Below are 13,348 nucleotides of genomic sequence, written 5' to 3'. Positions count from 1 at the left end.
ACTCGATTCTTGCTGTGGCGAAGTCATCTTTCTGGTGGGGTAACTATCCTCTTACAACCAATGTTTTATACCAACATGTCCATACGGCAAAGTAAAGTGGTTGGGTAGTCGCACTCGCTTTTGGTACACGATTTGATAGACTTTTTCCAAGGGTCGACTGACGATGTGGTGAGTGGGTAAACGTACAATCTTGTTCGGTTGATAAGTGGTCACTTTAAAGTTTCCATCTTCTCCCGATTGCAAGGCTTCTTTCAATACCCCAAAATTGACCACTCGACTGGTACGATGATTCAGAGTCAGTCCTTTCACTTTGCACGTCGTGTGCACTTCTCCTTGTTTGTCCCGGTATTCGTAGCCGTAATTTTTGGGACCACCACTGACGAAACTTAGAATCTTGTCGTCGGGATGCTCGTCTGTCCAGGCTCCTAAACGGTCTCCTTCGATGTCAGGGTGATGTTGAATCGGGTGATGGATGTAAATGCAACTGTCCGTGTCAAAGTACAGGACGCGTTCTTCTAACAGTTCTAAAGCTTCGTACAATTTTAAGCGAGCATGGGCTGTCACGTAAGCCGCAATGATGACATTTCCAAAAGGGTCGTCTTGTACAAAGTCCAGATCTTCTTCGTAATTGACCAAGATCAAATCCTCTCGAACGACGTCCACGTGTTTCATGTATTTGGTTTTGTCGTGAATCATCTGGAAGTAGCGGGAAGGTTCTGTCAAATATTCCGTCTTGGGTAAACACGGTCGTTGTGCCATTTTACCCCACAAGCAATTTAACATCACTTTGGCAAACGATCGCCTGCCTTCGTTTTTCTCGATGTGGTCTAAAGTGATGCCTTCTTGTTCGTAGTATTTCTCTTTGAATTGTATTTGGTCTTCGGGAGTGTGACACCAGGAAGGATAGCTGCTGGCTTCTTGCTTCAGTTTCAAAAAGGCATCCACGTAGTCGGCGAAAATGCCTTTCTGAGTAGGGTCACCCTTGTGGTATTGTTGTGTCTTGGGAAAGTGGCAAATTTCGTACACTTCTAACAGTTGGTATCCCATGTCCAGAGCTTTGAACAATTCTACGCTGACCCAGGTTCCCGTCAAGGCCCGTTCTTCCTGGGTGTGCTGACAAGGCTGATCTTGGTTGCACGTTTCGGCACAAGTACGGCACAAGGGAAACATCAGTTTGCCTTGACAATGGTGAGGTAAGACGGGATGGTATAGGTTCGTGGGAGGCAAAACTTTGCACTTGATCAAGCCTTCGTATTGTCGAATGTTTTTCAGGTCGATGTGTTCCGTTAACAATTGCGGGTGCCCTACAGGAAAGCGACAATATTTGCACACGTAGGGATACAGCGAACACACGTCCAAGTATTTGATTTCTTCTCCTTTCTCTTCGTTGGCTTGGTACAGCAAACAGGTGGCATTGGTCCTTCCTCCGTACAAACTATCCCTCGGGTTCAGGGGGTCCATCAGCTTGTAACTTTCCACGACACGTTTAAACTCGGGATCGATTTTCAAACGGTGATCGTATTCGTGTTCCCACATTTCCACCACTTGGTATCCTTGCTGTTCTAACTTCAAGCGTCGCTGACAAGTGTCCTGGTACAGGTCTTCCATGGTCCGTTGTAAAAACTGATTTTTAGTGTCACGGTCAGGGTAGCAGACGGGACATCCGTGAAATAAGCAGCCGTTAAACTCGTACACGATCTTGGGGTTTTCTAAGTCCCAGCCATCGACCGAATACGTTCCGATGGTCTTTTTGCCTCCTCTGTTGCGGGCATGCTGAATCCACTTGTCTTCCTTGTTGCACAAGTAATGTAACCAACGTAGGGCTTTGACCGAGTATTGACATTTGACATAGTGGGTCGTTTGAGGACTGATGACAGCCACGGTCTTTTCAGGCATGAATCGTTGGCGGTACACTAAGGAACACGCTTTGGCAATGGTGCAAGCTTCTTTCAAAGGATCGACCCCTCCGTGTTTCATGAACAGTTCTCGAAATTTTCCACAGCAACGTCGTAAAATGTCCACGTCGGAACGACAATACTTTAACATTTCTTCCTGAAAGTCGAAGGGGTCAGAGGCATGAGCCTGGTACCAAGCGTAGAAAGCTTCTCGTTGTTCGGTACGCATGTTGTCGGGGTCATAATAGTGAGCCTCTGGTAAATGGGGTAGAACGGCGTGTTGGTTGGCTTCCGTATTGAAAAAGTGTGGAAAGTACCCTTTAGCCATTTCTGTCATTCCAAACGTTTTAGGCATTCGACTCAAAGGCATGGCCAAATAGCTCATCGAATCTTTAAACTGCACTTGTCCCACTTGCATGAAAATGATTTTGGCTCCGTTCAAAGTCACTTTAGGACGCTCGGTGCCTTGTTCCGTATAGTATCTGAGAAGAAACTGTCCATCGTATCCGGAGAAATTGTGAGCCATCACTGTGGCATGACGATGACAATCTCCGTAACGTTCGATGTCCTCTTGGCTCCACGTCTTGTCGACGGGGTCTAAGACCCATTGGGCAAAATCGGCTAACGTGTTCTGTCCTCGAAAGATTTTTTCACGCCCTCCGGGAATCTTGCTGCAGTGAGGGCAATGACTGAAGATAGGTTCTTGAATGCACTTCTCGCACGCTCTATGAGCCACGCAGAAATTAGGAATGTGAATGCCAGTCTCTTGCATGCATTCGAAATCGAAAAAGATGAAATTGCCTTTTTTATTCTTGTGACCGTCCTCTTTCTCTGGTGGGGGTTGGTATTTTTGCACGTAGCATTGGTGTTCCAAGTCCACGATGTGGTGACAAATGTGACACTTTTTCTTTCCTGAACATATGTGTGCCTTGGCATTATTGGTAAGTATGCCTTGTCCACAGGTAGGGCACAATCTCAGGAGTTGACAAGCACATTTCTTCTGTGAACCTTGTGTTTTCAAATGTTGCTGGTAACAGGCAGGGCTGACAAACGTGCGCAGACAAGTGGAACAAGGCACTGGTTCTTCGCTCAGACAGGGTGGAGAGGCCAAACATCCTGGGCATTTCGATCCACAATGTTTGTGTTGCTCTCGATTGTTATAACCATAATCACATTTCTCACAATAATAAACATATCCCAGGAATCCAGTGATACTGGTAATGGTATCGAAATGGTCATCGTGATGATAAAGGTGAATGTATTTTCCGTCCTTAAAGTCTTGGCCTCGAAACAACAGAGGTCCGCGCACTTCTTGAGGGTGCACTTTCAAGGTGTATCGTGGAGCTAGGGCATCTTGCAATTTTTGCATCTCAGGAATGCCACAGGGTGTGTCTTTGGACAGGCCAGCTTGTTGCAACAGGAGTTCTGCTTCGTTTCGTTGTTTGGCTCGATCGGATTGTTGAATAGTTTTCCAGGTTCTTTTCCATTCTACCGTGTCGTTCTTGTTGGCATAGGTTCGTCCCACCACGATGGCACGGGCTAAACACATCTGGTCATGAGGATTGTGAATTTGGACAAGGCTACGCTTAATGCTGCGAAGGTCGTTCACCAATAACATCTTTTTGCGTTGTCCAGTCCCTTGAGGAAGAGAGACGTGAGCCATTTTCAGTGTCGCTTTACCATCGGTGATGTCAAACTGGTCATTAGATTGTTGTACGTGTTGAATCTTGTCCATGATTTTGGAAGGGGTTAGTTCTGCGGGTCTGCTAAACTCGATCCAAACAGGGGATTTCAAACCGTCGTGATCTATGGATAGTGTCAAGCGATCGTCTTCTTTGGGTTGACATTGTCGCTTGAGTGAAGTGAGCAAAGAATCCCACATCTCGGTGATGAACCCTTCTGTTTTCTCCAAGGGTACGTCAGCCTTGAAATCTTTAAACTTCACCGTGTAGGTGTAAGCCGTGGTTCTAAATTTTCTAGAGGAGCGCTTTTCCGTCTCTCAAATGGAATAGTACTTTTCAGGGTTGAGTAAGGGTGGTGAACTTGGTTTAGAGGGTTCGGATTCTGGTTCACTCATGTCCTCTTCAAAATCACAGGCATGAATTTGTGCCAAGATTTCAGCCCTGGTACGAGGCGATAGATCACGTTTCTGCCTCTTACTTTCTTTTTCTTTCCTCTCAAATGAATGGGATCGTTTCATCTTGAGTGAAAAACGTCAAATGACTCAAGTTCAAACACCAAAGACTAATTTATAGTCATGGCAGACCAGCGTATATAAAAGGGTGTGTGTCTTGTTCTTTCACTATTCATTTCACTCTCAAGCCGAGCACAACGATGGAAGAGACTAACCAAATCGAACGTTTCGTCAGAGCTTTGCGAGGGGTCATTAGAAAATTCTCTTCAGACCAGCCTACAGACTACTCTCCTTCCTTTCGAGATAAAAGTCAGGATACTTGCTATATCTGTCAGAAGAAAGGGCATTGGTCTTCAGAATGTCCAGACCGTCAAAAAAGAAAAAAAACGGGGGATAAAAAAGACAAAAGTCAAGATACCTGTTATTATTGTAAAGAAAAAGGACATTGGTCTCCAGATTGCCCAAAAAAGAAACAAGAGGAGTCAGAAGAAAAGAGGAATTGTTCAGAAGAAGAAGAAGAGAGGGATTCTTCAGAGGAAGAGAGGGATTCTTCTGAGGAAGAAAGAAGACAGGTGAAGAAAAAGAAACAGGAGAAAAAAAGAAGGGAAGAAAGCGAGGAGGAGGAAGAAGAGGAAAAGAGTGTGACGGTGAAGAAATTGAAAAAACAGAGAGACTAAAAAAGAAGAAGTCATCGAACTTTTAATTAAAGTGTTGTGTTATGAATTGTGAATTGGATTGTAAAAAAATGGAGAAAAGAATAAATTAGGTATAAAAAGGTAAGTGTCTTTGAGTTTTGATTTTAAAATAAGAACGTACACTCACGCACTCATACACAGACACGTACTATAAGGGTAAAATGGGCTGTTGAATATTTTTTTTTTTGAGTTATTGGCAATTTGAAATTATATATCTTTTTGAGAAATGTGGCTGGCCCTGAAAAGGGCCTTTTTTTGGTGTAGGGGTGAGTTTAACCAATCAACTTTAACTGCCTTATGCCTTTGCCACGGCCAAGGCCTACTTCTGAACTGCGTAATGTTGATGATGATTGGGTTGAAATCACTAAGGGTGGTACGGTAGGCTTAGTCACAGGGTTGACGTGTTTAGCTCGGGAAGGTCGTATTCTCTTCGGTCGTAATAAAGAAGTCTGATACATTTGTTTCAGACTTCTTAACTCCACTAAAATGTCCAACAGTACCGTGACCGTTTGATTTTCACCCTCTTGTTTCTTTGCTGTTACTTCTTCTTGCTGTTGCTGCTGTTGTTTTTTTCTTACCTCTTCTTCTTGCTGCTGTTGCTGTAGGAGAAAAACTTGTTCGGCTTCCTTTTGTCGTTGTATAAATTTCTCCAATTCTTCTTTCTGTCTCTGTCTAAAATTCTCCACTTGCGGTAATGAAGAAGGTAACGAAGGTTCCGGAACAAATTCTTGCGAGGAGAGAAAATCCACAAAATCCCAATTCACCTCTTCTGAAAGTAAGTCCGGGTTCCCTTGGGCGGTCTCGCCTGCTGGTGCACCCCATTGGATCGTTTTCTGAGTTTCCGTCATGTTGAATCACTGTCGCATAGATTGACTGTACACAAGCGCTAGCGAATCTATATTGACTACGTGACGTCACAGACTGCTCTCTTCGGATTGGATGCGGGCTGACTGAATTCTGTAACGCGTGTTCGGATTGGTGAATGAACTCAATCCGTTTCAATCCTTTCTGTCCCTATAAATAAGCGCAGTTCACTGCATTGACTCACCTATTCTCGGAGCCTCAACATGTGGACAGACGTTGAATCTTCAACCCTTGTGTCAACAATGATGTTCAGGACGGACATGCTCATGTATGTCCGATCCAAGTGGACCGTTGTCCACAGGACCAGCAGCAGCCTGTGGATAAGAAGAGTCTATATAGAGAGACAAGGTTGCCTCAAGAGGACTCTGATGTATGGCCCTGCTGTAAGACGAAGTTTGAAGACAAGAAGATGTCGCAAATGCCCTTTATGTTAAGGGCATATTAACATAAACCAAAGGCCCTTTTCAGGGCCAGCCATATATCTCGAAAAGAGATAGCCTTTCAATTGCCTACCCCTTTTTTTTAAAAAATTAAATTTAAATTTAAATTTAAAAAAAATTTTTTAAAAAAAAATCCCATGTTCAATTTCCCTTGATGCTAAACCGACCCACGATTTTTTTTTCCCATGTTAATTTCCCTTGACGCTAAACCGACCCACGATTTTTTCCCCATGTTAATTTCCCTTGACGCTAAACCGACCCACGATTTTTTCCCATGTTAATTTCCCTTGACGCTAAAGCGACCCACGATTTTTCTCCATGTTAAATTTCCCTTGACGCTAAAGCGACCCAAGGGTGTTTTTAATGCTAATTCCCATTGACGCTATATCGCCCCACCTTACTACTTACATGTTTTTAATGAATCAGTCTCATGTATGTTTGTGTGTTTTGACTCAGTCCCATGTATGTGTGTGTTTAATGAATCAGTCTCATGTATGAGTGTGTGTTTAATGAATCAGTCTCGTGTGTGTGTGTGTGTGTGTTATATGACACAGTCTCATGTATTTGTCTAATATATCAGTATCATGTATGTATATGTACGAATGAATCAATCTCATGTTTGTGTGTTTAATGAATTATAGTCTCTTGTAAGTGTGTTTATTTAATGAATCTGTCTCGTGTGTGATTATTGAATCTTGTTTATTAGTGTGTTTCATGAATCCTAGTCTCGTATAAGTGTCTGTGTGTGTTTAATGAATCAATCTCGTGTATTTGTGTGTTTTATGAATCAGTGTTTTGTGTATTTTTGTGTGTTTACTTTTCCTTTGAAAGCAAATAACTGCAGTTCAGAATGAAGGTTTGAAGGCAGTTGCAACACTTTTGGTCCAATATGCGACTCTGAAATCTACTGGAGAAACAGTGATAACTTGACCTGTAAAGTGATCTGATTTGAAATGGGCTTGGACTGTCTGGCTTGCTTGAACTTCATCTTGTGGCAAGGCAGAGTAAAAAGAAAACTTTATGATGCCTGTAAACAATGCTAAAACAATAGGAATATTAGATCGTAAATGCTTGTAAGAGAAAGTGTTGTACTCTGAGTATTAAATTGTAAACGCTGCTAAGAGAATGAATTATGATGGGAGTAATCGAGTCAATGCTCTTTTAAACTACACTTCCACTTCTTTCAGGGTGTATTATGTAATTTTTGCTCTTGGGACTTTTGTACATAAACCCTGTCACTGTGATTAAGTATAAGTTGTGTTATGTTTAAAGCAATTTGAATCGATTTTCAGGCTGTTCCATTATTTTTTTTCCCGGTGTTTACCCCAAATGTTGAACTTTAAAGATCTTGTTAGCATGCTTAAGCTAAGACTATGGGATGTAGAAAATCTGGATTTTCTATGTATTTTAGGGCACATCAGCACAATATTGGTTATATGTTGCTGATTTAGAGATAAGTTCTAAAATTGTAAGGATAAAAATTTGCACAAGTTTGGGTAGATAAACACTTCAAAACAAATGAAATTTGGGTAGATAAACTCTTTGAAATTAATGTAGACAAATGAAATTTGGTATGTGTGTTTTATGTGATAATTGGATGAAGAGACGATTTTCTTGCCATTGTCACAGTTTTCATTGCTTTTTTAACATATTTAGTGGGAAGCAAGACACAGAAGTCACTTCTCCATCAGTGTTGTTGTCATCGCTGGCAATTTTTGTCTGCAGATGGAACATACTCTTTTTTACGGACAAAAATAAAGTTCCTGGAAGACCCTGTCAAATTAGTGCAGCTTGTTTGAACTTATCTAAAGATTTATGATGATGAAAAACATCTAAATAAACGTTTTGATAATGACTAAAGCAAGTGAAGGTAGCTTGCAAAATATGTAAGGTCAGAATGGCAACAGAAATGTATTATATTTGTGAGTTAGATTTGTCACATATAGATTTGACACATATCCTGCAGTTTGTTGTACTGATGTCAAGAAAGTTTATGTTTTGCACCCTAACTTTTCAAAATCATTTATATCCTATCACTAATAAACATGTAGGTAGTGATGCACTTTGACCATCAGATAATAAACTCAAGTTTCCAGCAGCTTTCAGTCGTATGTCCCCTAAATCTTGCCTCATGTACACCCTGGGTATGATGTTCATTATCGTATGTGTATATAGGTAAGGAAAATATTGCAACATCTGCCCTGCAAAATTAGTAAGAGGGGTGGGCATGAGTGCACATATGCTATACCAAAGCTTTTATATCTGTGTTGGCACTATCAATTACCAAATACTGTATATTTTTGTATGGCTGTTCATTGTAATTAAAACAACAAATTGAACAACTAATTAGACAACTAAATTGTTAAGAAGGATTTGTTTAGTTACTGCTGGGTTTCAGTTTAAAGTCGGTGACAGCTGATAGTATAGCAGATTAAGGATAATTCGCTCAATGAATTGCATTAAATCATCCCATAGCGAATTATCAATCACATGACTGCTGTCCAATAACGCATATTCTGTAAGAAAATACTTGAAGATGGAGCTGTTTTACATACATCAAAATTCTGGCTCCATATTGGGTTTGCCTGATATTTCATCTATTAGATCTTGCTTGTTTTTTAATATTTAGCTTTACTGGTAGACCAGAAGAGCTTTTGGGATGACCTGCTATCCATCACCCATTATTCATTTGTCTTAGCACAAGTTCATTTGATGATTATTTCTCCAAAACTAATGAAACTTTACACACATAACATTCATCCCAAGATTTAACTCGTTGTACATAAAAATTGTGCTGTAGGGAAATTCAGTATGGCAACAACCATTATCATCATGAAAATGTTGTTATTGCTACTCCACTTGAATGGATGGTCATATCAGCACGGGGTTTTCACTTTTCATGAAAAGGCTTTTTACAATGTATGATTGGTCATGAAGGAAAATGCTGTCAATCTGACATCCAATATCGTCACATGCTGCCAATCTGACATCCAATATCATCACATGCTGCCAATCTGACATCCAATATCATCACATGCTGTCAATCTGACATCCAGTATCGTCACATGCTGCCAATCTGACATCCAGTATCATCACATGCTGCCAATCTGACATCCAATATCGCCACATGTTGCCATACTGACATCCAATATCATCACATGCTGCCATACTGACATCCAGATATTATCACATGCTGCCAATCTGACATCCAGTATTATCACATGCTGCCAATCTGACATCCAGTATCATCACATACTGGTCTTCACCAAAAGACTTCATATGGTATCTATTTATGGTATCTATCTATATGGTATCAGTTAAAATAAAGAAAGTGCCTTATATTGGGTTCCTGGAAATTAGACTTCATATGGTATCTATTTGGTCCTAAATGAAAATGTTTTAATCGGACCTCAAATATGGCTACCATGGTAGCCATCTAGAAAACCATGTTATCATTACTCCTTCTAGATGGATGGTCATATCAGCATGAGGATTTTACCAGAAGACTTCTTATGGTGCCTAGGTGGTCTTAAATGATAATGTTACTGATCTAAAATATGGCAGCCATCATTAAAACTTTTGTTATCACTACTAAAGAAAAACCTTGGGTTTTCACCACAAGACTTTATTGGTTCTAAATAAAATTGTTGCTGATCTAACATCCAGTATAATTACTATAGTGACTGTCTTGTAAATTGTGTTACTTCCGATGACTGGATGGAATATTAAAATGGGGTTTACACCTAAAGACATATAATTATGTCTAGTTCATCATAAATGAAAATGGTGCTGATTTGACAGTATACCACCACTGCATCCAGTTTGGAAATCTTGTTATCACACAATAGATGGTTTTAGCACTTGTCAGTTAAAATAAAGAAAGTGCCTTATATTGGGTTCCTGGAAATTAGACAGGACACTTATTAATGTTTACAATGTATGCATTGTAATTGTTCACCATGCACGGAAGCAGTTTACATTACAATTCTGTTTTCTGGACAGATAAAGATTTAAGTGCAGATTAATGTTTCCCATGTCATACAATAAATAAAATAATATATTAGTATATAGAGTATTACGTTTAATTGACTCTTGTTTGTAATCAAGGGACTCGGTGATACTCCCTCACAGTGTTCACTCATGTGTTCACTTATTTTATGCACTTGTTATTTATTAAACAACAAAAAGAATCTCTGTGCAGATATTATTATCCTTTACATATTTATTTATGTCAGTACCATCAGTAGGGATATTTAGGGTTAGTACCATGTCTAGTATTAAAGGCAATGACCATGTCAGATAGTGAGGGTCATTATCATGTTTAATGATACTGAAGGTCTGTATCATGTCTAATGATATTGAGGGTAATGGCCATGTCTGACAATGAGGGTCAATATCATGTCTAATGATATCCAGGGAAATGACCATGTCTGACAGTAATTAGGGTCAATATCATGTCTAATGATATCCAGGGAAATGACCATGTCTGACAGTAATTAGGGTCAGTATCATGTCTAATGATATCCATGGAAATGACCATGTCTGACAGTAATTAGGGTCAATATCATGTCTAATGATATCCAGGGAAATGACCATGTCTGACAGTAATTAGGGTCAATATCATGTCTAATGATATCCAGGGAAATGACCATGTCTGACAGTAATTAGGGTCAATATCATGTCTAATGATATCCAGGGAAATGACCATGTCTGACAGTAATTAGGGTCAGTATCATGTCTAATGATATCCATGGAAATGACCATGTCTGACAGTAATGAGGGTCAGTATCATGTCTAATGATACTGAGGGCCAATATTTTGTCTGACAACAGTGAGGTTAAATATTGTATCTGATGATATTGAGGGCCGATGCCGTGTCTGACAACAACGAAGGTCAGGATTGTGTCTAATGATATCAAGGGCAGTGACCATGTCTGACAACAATGAGGGCTAGTATCATGTCTAATGATATTATGGGCAGTGACCATGTCAGATATTGAGGGACATTATCATTTCTGATGATATTGAGGGTCAATACCATGTCTGATGTTGTGGGTCAGTACCATATCTAATAATATTGATTGTAGTGACCATGTCTGATTATATTGAGGATCATTAATGATATTGAGGCCAGTGACCACATCTTATGATATTGAGGGCAATAACAATGTCAGATGATATTGAGAGTCAATACCATGTCTAATGATAATGGAGGGCAATAACTATGTCAAATGATATTGAGGTCAGTACCATTCCAGATGCTATTGAGGGGATTAACTTTGTTTTGGTATATTGAGGACAATAGCCATGTCTAATATATCTAGAGGAGAAACCATGGCTGATATATCAACGTTGATAGCCAAGTCTGCTGATATTCAGGGCAGTAATCATATATGTTGATATTCAGGGCAATAATCATGTCTGATGATATTCAGGGCAATAATCATGTCTGATGACATTCAGGGCAATAATCATGTCTGATGACATTCAGGGCAATAATGTGATGATATTCAGGGCAATAATCACGTCTAATGATATTCAGGTTAATAATCATATCTTGATATTCAGGGAAATAATCATGTTTGATATTCAGGGCAATAATCATATCTGATGATATTCAGGGCATTAATCATGTCTGATGATATTAAGGGCAATAATCATGTCTAATGATATTCAGGGCAATAATCATATCTGATGATATTCAGGGCATTAATCATGTCTGATGATTTTATGGGCAATAATCATGTCTAATGATATTCAGGGCAGTAATCATATCTGCTGATATTCAGGGCAATAATCATATCTGATGATACTCAGGGCAATAATTATATCTGTTGATATTCAGGTTAATAATCATGTTTGATATTCAGGGCATTAATCATGTCTGATGATATTAAGGGCAATAATCATGTCTAATGATATTAAGGGCAATAATCATATATGTTGATATTCAGGGCAATAATCATATCCGATGATATTGAGTGCAATAATCATGTCTAATGATAGTCAGGGCAATAATCATATCTGATGATATTCATGGCAATAATTATATCTGTTGATAGAGCAATAATCATGTCTGATGACATTCAGGGCAATAATGTGATGATATTCAGGTCAATAATCATGTCTAATGATATTCAGGTCAATAATCATGTTTGATAGTCAGGTTAGTAATCATATCTGATATTCAGGGCATTAATCATGTCTGATGATATTAAGGGCAGTAATCATATCTGATGATATTCAGGGCAATACTTACATCTGTTGATATTCAGGTCAATAATCTTGTCAGATATTCAGGGCATTAATCATGTCTGATGATATTAAATGGCAATAATCATGTATAATGATATTCAGGTCAGTAATCATATCTGTTGATATTCAGGGCAATAATCATATCTGATGATATTCAGGGCAATAATCATATCTGATGATATTAAGGGCAATAACCATGTCTAATGATAGTCAGGGCAATAATCATATATGATATTCAGTGCAATAATTATATCTGATGATATTCAGGGCAATATTCATGTCTGATGACATTCAGGGCAATAATCATGTTTGATATTCAGGTCAGTAATCATATCTGATGATATACAGGGCATTAATCATGTCTGATGATATTATAGGCAATAATCATGTTTGATGACATTTGGGGCAGTAATGTGATGATATTCAGGGCAATAATCATGTTTGATATTCAGGGCAATAATCGTATTTGATGATATTCAGGGCATTATTCATATCTGATGATATTAAGGGCAATAATCATGCCTGATGATATTAAGGGCAGTAATCATATCTGATGATATTCAGGGCATTAATCATGTCTGATGATATTAAGGGCAATAATCATGTCTAATAACATTCAGGGCAATAATATTGTCTGATGATATTCAGGGCAATAATCATATCTGATGACAGTACAAATATTTGTTTAGGGAGCTGATTCTTGAGAAGCCAGAGAGAAGTTTCTGGAACTGCTGTGCCAAAAAACCAGTTGCAGTGATCCAGGTAAAGGTTCTCAAAGCAGAAGGGTTGGAAAAACAGGACCGAACAGGTATAACTTTAAAAATAATTTTTTTTTAAACATTATAAATTTACAGATTTTTTTTTAAAAACCTAATAATCAGTCCAGATGGCTCATAGTTTTCATACACTATTACATTCATCCTTTTTCGATCAGTTGACCATTGGATATCAGATCTGGGTATTTGAGCTCAAAATGTGAATTTAGTGTTTTGTGTCCCACAAGATGGTGCTGATCAATTTATAGTAATAAATGTTTCTATTTTTATATACTACCAGATACTATTG

General features: G+C 39.0%; 1 protein-coding gene across 1 annotated transcript in view; it reads left to right on the top strand.

Moving 5' to 3' along the window:
* The window catches only part of LOC149798821 (calpain-5-like), a 96,673-nt gene that overhangs the window by 67,461 nt on the left and 15,864 nt on the right, over positions 1 to 13,348 (top strand). The window contains exon 11 of the mRNA XM_089957717.1: positions 12,973 to 13,091. Coding sequence (XP_089813843.1) covers positions 12,973 to 13,091 — 119 coding nt within the window. The remainder of the gene's footprint in view (positions 1 to 12,972; positions 13,092 to 13,348) is intronic.

Source organism: Sinohyriopsis cumingii, chromosome 5 (assembly GCF_028554795.1).
Source record: "Sinohyriopsis cumingii isolate HCF-2022 chromosome 5, ASM2855479v2, whole genome shotgun sequence".
Classification (NCBI taxonomy): domain Eukaryota; kingdom Metazoa; phylum Mollusca; class Bivalvia; order Unionida; family Unionidae; genus Sinohyriopsis; species Sinohyriopsis cumingii.
The sequence above is the reverse complement of the archived record's forward strand: the minus strand, read 5'-3'. Positions and strand labels throughout refer to the sequence as shown.